Source organism: Oncorhynchus kisutch, linkage group LG12 (genome assembly GCF_002021735.2).
Source record: "Oncorhynchus kisutch isolate 150728-3 linkage group LG12, Okis_V2, whole genome shotgun sequence".
Lineage (NCBI taxonomy): Eukaryota > Metazoa > Chordata > Actinopteri > Salmoniformes > Salmonidae > Oncorhynchus > Oncorhynchus kisutch.
This window is the reverse complement of record NC_034185.2, coordinates 56801612-56807611: the sequence shown is the minus strand read 5'-3', so window position 1 is coordinate 56807611 and position 6000 is coordinate 56801612. Positions and strand designations below refer to the sequence as shown.

The following is a 6000-nucleotide window of genomic DNA, read 5'->3' as shown; positions in this document are numbered from 1 at the left end:
AAATAACAGTTCAATTGAAGACAAGACATCAAGTTAAAAAATTCAATTTTATTTGTCAGAACTCATCACGCGTCAAAAACACTCATTCCAAATTGATTGCCAAAATATTGAGCGATACATAGAAAATACAGTAGTAGCCATTTCATTGTAATGGTAACCACACCAAGCGTAGATCAAACCAACACGGAATGTTTCTCCTTATGAGCAACCGTTGTATTGGAACCACATCGGGTGTTCCAACCCTGCACCAAAACACCTGATTCAATTCAGTTTTGACCTGAAGGCCCATAATTAGGTAGAATCGGGTATTTTAAAGCTGGGCTTGAACCAAAAAGTGCACACCCTTTGGCTGTCCAGGACCCGGGCTGTCTGTGGTCTGGTTTAACCCGTGAATATTCACCGTGACACAGACAGACTGACAAGTCCCTCATTTCGCTGCACCTCTCTTTGCCAAGATGAGATACTTTGATTGATCCTAGCATGGTTTGGGCACTGTGTCGATCGCTAATATGATACAGTATATGCTTAAGTACTGCAAATGCCTCAGTGGAGGAAAAGCTAACAAGAAGTTATACAAAGAAGCACATCATGGCTACGTCGGCCATTTGGAATGGCTTCCTTTCCTCGTCCCGTCTCCTTCATGTAAAGTTCTGATAGGTGATGAGGAAAGTACGCCATTTTACAAAATTAGGACGTAGCCCATGACATTTGTTTCTACTGACAGACATATTATTCATCAGTATGGTTACAGTAATACATAAAGCTAATGATCGTCATGACAACACTCGGATACAAACTAATCACACCGGCAGTCATCTTGTTACTATGATTGACTGTCTGATACACATATGACAACTGGTGACAAGTCTTTGTGCAGTGTACACCACCATCAGGACAGCAGAGGAATAACTCATGCACAGGAAGGCAAGATCTGTCCGTTTACACAGAGGTGGGTACAAACATTTAAATAGAATATATTCCCTCTCAAGTCATGAACACATAAAGGACTTACTGAACTTCCTGCTCGATCGCCACACAAACTTAGATTTTATTTCCCTGTATTTCCACACAGTAGCAAAAAGAGCATGAAAAAAAGGATATTAATGACCAAAAGAATGATTATATCTCCACGTTTCACACCTATTGAAAATAATCACTCACCCCTAAGTACACAAATATATGGATTCTTAAGACAATAGATGCAAATATACTTTTCTACCTACTTCCACTTTGAACCCTTATTTTCCTCTGCTCGAGATGAAAATAGACTCTTATCAAGCTAAAAATAGATTTGTAACCATAGGTATAACCCCACCCTAAGATATTATATGAAATTTTCGATATGCCCTACAAAATATAGCAATGCCCTTTTTTTAAAAATAGTTTGCTTCTTTCGACAGAATCAGACAGTTTTTCTTCTCTTAAGATACATTCAGGATATCAATATGTATTGAGTAGTGCCTTAGTACATCGAACGACAGGATTGCAGTAGGTAGGTCCCACGTTAACCAGATTCTCAGGGATTGTTGTTGTGTGGTCCTGCCTCAGTATCTGGTCTGGTACTCGTGGTGCCACCTGTTGAAGTCGTTGTAGAACAGGACTATACTACCAGACGCCATGCCGGTTATGATGCACCTAGGAGAGGACAGCGCCGAGAGGGAGTGTTGAGTTAAGGCTCATACATGTAGACAGAACATCATGTACTTTTACTAAGGCCGTAAAGTAGGTCTGTCATTATACTGTGAATAACACCAAGGTCTTCATCTGGGTATTCTAGATTGGGAAGGTTTTTTATTTCCCATCTGATGTTAGTTACTACAAGCCCACACATCTGAAGATGGTATTAATCATTAGTCCGTATTTTCATTATTTCTTCCTATGTGCTAAAACTTCATACCACACAACACCTATGTGACTGAAGATTACAGCGTCAGAGTCCAGGTGTGTATGTTACCTTTGGTCGTTGGACATGGCCATGGAGCGGATGCCTGCGTCACAGCCAGGGTAGGTGAACATCTGTTTGAGGTTGTGAACCTGCCAGACAGACAGAACTCCCCCGTCTCCCCCCGTCAGCAGGTACTGTCCGTCCCGACTCAGCAGCATGGCCTGACGGGAGAGGAGAAACAGCACCACTTTGACTGACAGGAGACGTTATGTACAAGACAATAGGGAACATTCCTGTATTACTGTTCTATTGCATTGTCAACGAGGCTGTCAGCGCCCTCCTGTGGACGTCATACCTATTGCACCTACCACTGGAGGGCGCTAATACATGCAGAGATTTGGATGGGATGTGTAACTCCCTCACACCACACCAGAGCTGACCACTATCATAAAGCATAATGAACATGGGCTTATTGGCCAGTGAGGAATCCTGTCGCCATATTGGCGTCTGCTATTTGTCCAATAGAGAGAGGTGTCTACAACAACTCCTTAATAACAATCAACCAAAGCTTTATCAGTATAGGCTTTGTGGTGTGGTCCGATTTAGTGACCGAGTCTAGGACACCAGTGACTTCACCACCTACCTCACGGTGTGCTATTTCAATCACAGTCTCTGTGAGCACTTCCTGCACCAAGCGAGAGAGGCACAGTATCAACCAGATATTTCACAACATTCATGTGGCGAGCAGCACAGCACAGAACAGCAGTCCATCCACCTGAACTGCTACAAGGCACGGCTCCCCACAGGCACAGTGGAGAGAGATTTATTCTGCTCATCTGGTTTTCCTGTGCACTTATGGGCTGTGTTACACTTAATGAGTTCCCAAGGGAAACGGGGATACACTACGGCCCTACACTAAACTTCTGTGTTGGGGTATATTTATGCATACAGTATATAGTTTGAAATTGAAGCCAGTCGGAGGCATCAATCACGAGGTAACGAACGCTGATGAGATGACAAGGAAATGTTGTAAGTAATAACTAGTGTAAGTTAGTCTAATTAGCGGTTTCACATTAACATACTGTATGTTAGATGGGATGCAGCTATTTCAGTCACAGCTGGCTTAGAAAGATGAGAAGAGAAGTGCAATTACCGGATGGAAGATTAAACAAAAACATTCATCATCCAAGCCATATGTGGTGCAGCCGGCAGAGTATATTTGAAATGCTAAATATTTGAAATGAACAAAACTTGGTTTTGAACTTAACACAAATTGGCACATTCCTGGCAATCAGTTTAGCTTATTTTGTGATACCAACTCAAGTCAATCAAAAGTTGAGTTAGATGCTTATACCACCGCTAAAACTAATATAATGGATCATTTAACAATCTAAAGTTGAGTTAGATGCTTATACCACCGCTAAAACTAATATAATGGATCATTTAACAATCTAAAGTTGAGTTAGATGCTTATACCACCGCTAAAACTAATATAATGGATCATTTAACAATCTAAACACTTAAGACAGTCGTTGCATATTCAAAACGGGGAAATGTCTACCATATAAGAAAAATCTCTTTAGCTAGCCTGACTGCTCCCAATGGAGTTGATCACTGGTTGCAGATATACAGTACGTACGTACAGGCGGACAGTACAGTACAGTCTTTGGCCTCTTCTTATGAGCCACAGGGTAGATGTCCAGTGAACTGCAGTATCAGAAGAGCTGGTAGTCTGAACTAATGCACTGACCCTCTCTCACACACACACACAGAACTTTTTCTGATACATGACCTCAACTCATAAGCATGAACAAAGACAGTAGTTGCTCATTCTAAATGGGGGGGAATTGAAGTAGCCTTCTAGTAACTTGACAGTAGACTGTGTGAAGTCAGTGTTACTCCATCCAGCCTCTGGCACTGATGATGTACTTACTATATGGTGTTGATGTAGCCTTCTATGGCCTAGTACATCACCCACTGTGTGCTGCTGGGGGGTTGGAGACCTGGCAGACGACTCAGCCAGACACAGGTAGGAGGCTGTTCCCAGACAGAATAAATCTGCCACTGTGATTGGGAGGCCAAACAAAATGGTCACAGGAGCCAAGATGGCAGACAAGACTCAGGTATCTGAAGGATGACTTCAGAGCCAAGAAGCCAGATAACAATTACAGAGCCACATGCTCAGTACTTGCATTAGTATAAAATACTTTAATTTCCCATTAAGTTCAGCACATAATATAGCTCAGTACTTCCATTTATTTTATAGTCTTGTTTGCAAATCTCAAATCAAATCAAATCAAACCCTTTCTCTAGGGTGCCAATAATGTTGGACCTGACAGTATATTTTATATGCTAAATATTTCAAATGAACACAACTTATTTCGAACTTAACCCAACTCTTCACATTCCTGGCAATCAGTTTAGCTTATTTCGTGATACCAACTCAAGTCAATCTAAAGTTGTGTTAGATGCTTATACCACCGCTAAAACTAATATAATGGATCATTTAACAATCAAAATGTTTAACAAAGACAGTCGTTGCACATTCAAAAGAGGGAGAAATGTTTTCCCAATAAGCCAAAGGTCACTCTAGCTCCCAATGGACCTGAAGTGATAACTGGTTGCAGATATACAGTACAGACACACAGACAACCTTTGGCCTCTTATGAGCCACAGGGAAGATGTCCAGTGAACGGATCACTGCTGACAGTAAACTGCAGTATCAGAAGACCTGGTAGTCTGAACTAATGCACTGACTCATACTCACGCATATACACACACACACACACATATACACACTCGAGCGGACACACGAGCCACACACTCACTCAGGCACACACACTCACACACTGACAACGGGACTGAAGGATCAATCTTTCCAGAGCATTTTGTTAGATCGCCATCCAAGAGGACTGGGAAAGGATTCTGGGAAAGGAGTATGGCTGTGGGGTGATCGGGGGAGGGAGGTGTTGGGGATGTCATTCTGTTTAGATTTGTTTGATGTGTGATATCTGTGTAATTGCGTCCTTTATCTTGCCATATAAAGCCCCTTAGCAATTTTTGTTAGTTAATCTGACACTATTGATTAAGAGAACAGACATTTAGATCAGCATCATTTAGGATTAACTCAACAAAGGAATATTTAGTTCTGATATTGTTTGCCAAAATGGCTCTCAGTATTTCAGGAATGACCCATTATATTCACAGAACTAGTGGCAGCAGTCCCAAACTGAACAAACTGTTCTGATTCATGACCTCAATTCATAAGCGTGAACTAACTTGACAGTTACTCTCTTTCAATTGTTCCTCCATGTAGACTCCATCCAGCCTCTGGCACTGATGTACTTACTATATGGTGTTGATGTAGCCTTCTATGGCCTAGTACATCACCCACTGTGTGCTGCTGGGGGGTTGGAGACCTGGCAGACTACTCAGCCAGAACCAGGTAGGAGGTTGATCCAGGACAGAATAAAATCAGCCACTCTGCGACTCGGAAGCCAAACAAGATGGCCGCCGTCTCCACAGGAGCCAAGATTGCTGACGTGACTCAGGTGTCTGAAGGATGACTTCAGAGCCTGGCAATGATGCCAGGGAGAACTATTATAGAACCACATGCTCCTTTTAACGCTTTTTGGGGAGAGCGAAGGGGAATGTGAAGAGTTAGGTGGGATTCAGTGTCGTCTGCTCAAGGTAAAAGCTGAATTTATGGTGCTGTTCATTCTAGCAGTTACATGCACACGGAGAAGACAGTAAACACAATCTGCTAGAATGGTTACTTACACTGTCTGAGTTATATTAGTGGGGCTAAGACTGTAATCCATTCAGCATGGCCTCAACTCAACTGCGCTGGATGAATCTGCTATCAGAGAACCAGCCAGGAGAGAGGTTGTTGCTGAGAGTTACAACTCTCTTTACCCTCCAACACAACTAGGGCCATATTCTAAATGGGATAAATGACATCAGTTTTTGAAATCATAATCTAATCTGCTGCTGTGTTGTGGCTTTACATCTATAGCATGGATCGAGAGTTATCGGTCTAACAAAGAGGGTGTTTTTTTAATGGAAACCTCTCCAACATAATCCAGGTGGAGTTGGGCATTCCCCAGGGCAGCTGT

At 42.3% G+C, this 6000-nt stretch overlaps 1 protein-coding gene across 1 annotated transcript in view; it reads right to left on the bottom strand.

The window, feature by feature from the left end:
• Window positions 1-28: 28 nt before the first annotated feature.
• Window positions 29-6000, bottom strand: part of LOC109878628 (lipopolysaccharide-responsive and beige-like anchor protein) — a gene marked incomplete in the record, with an annotated part of 260305 nt that continues 254333 nt past the window's right edge. The window contains 2 exon segments of the mRNA XM_031837867.1: window positions 29-1635; window positions 1955-2106. Of these exon segments, the coding sequence (XP_031693727.1) occupies window positions 1545-1635; window positions 1955-2106 (243 nt within the window).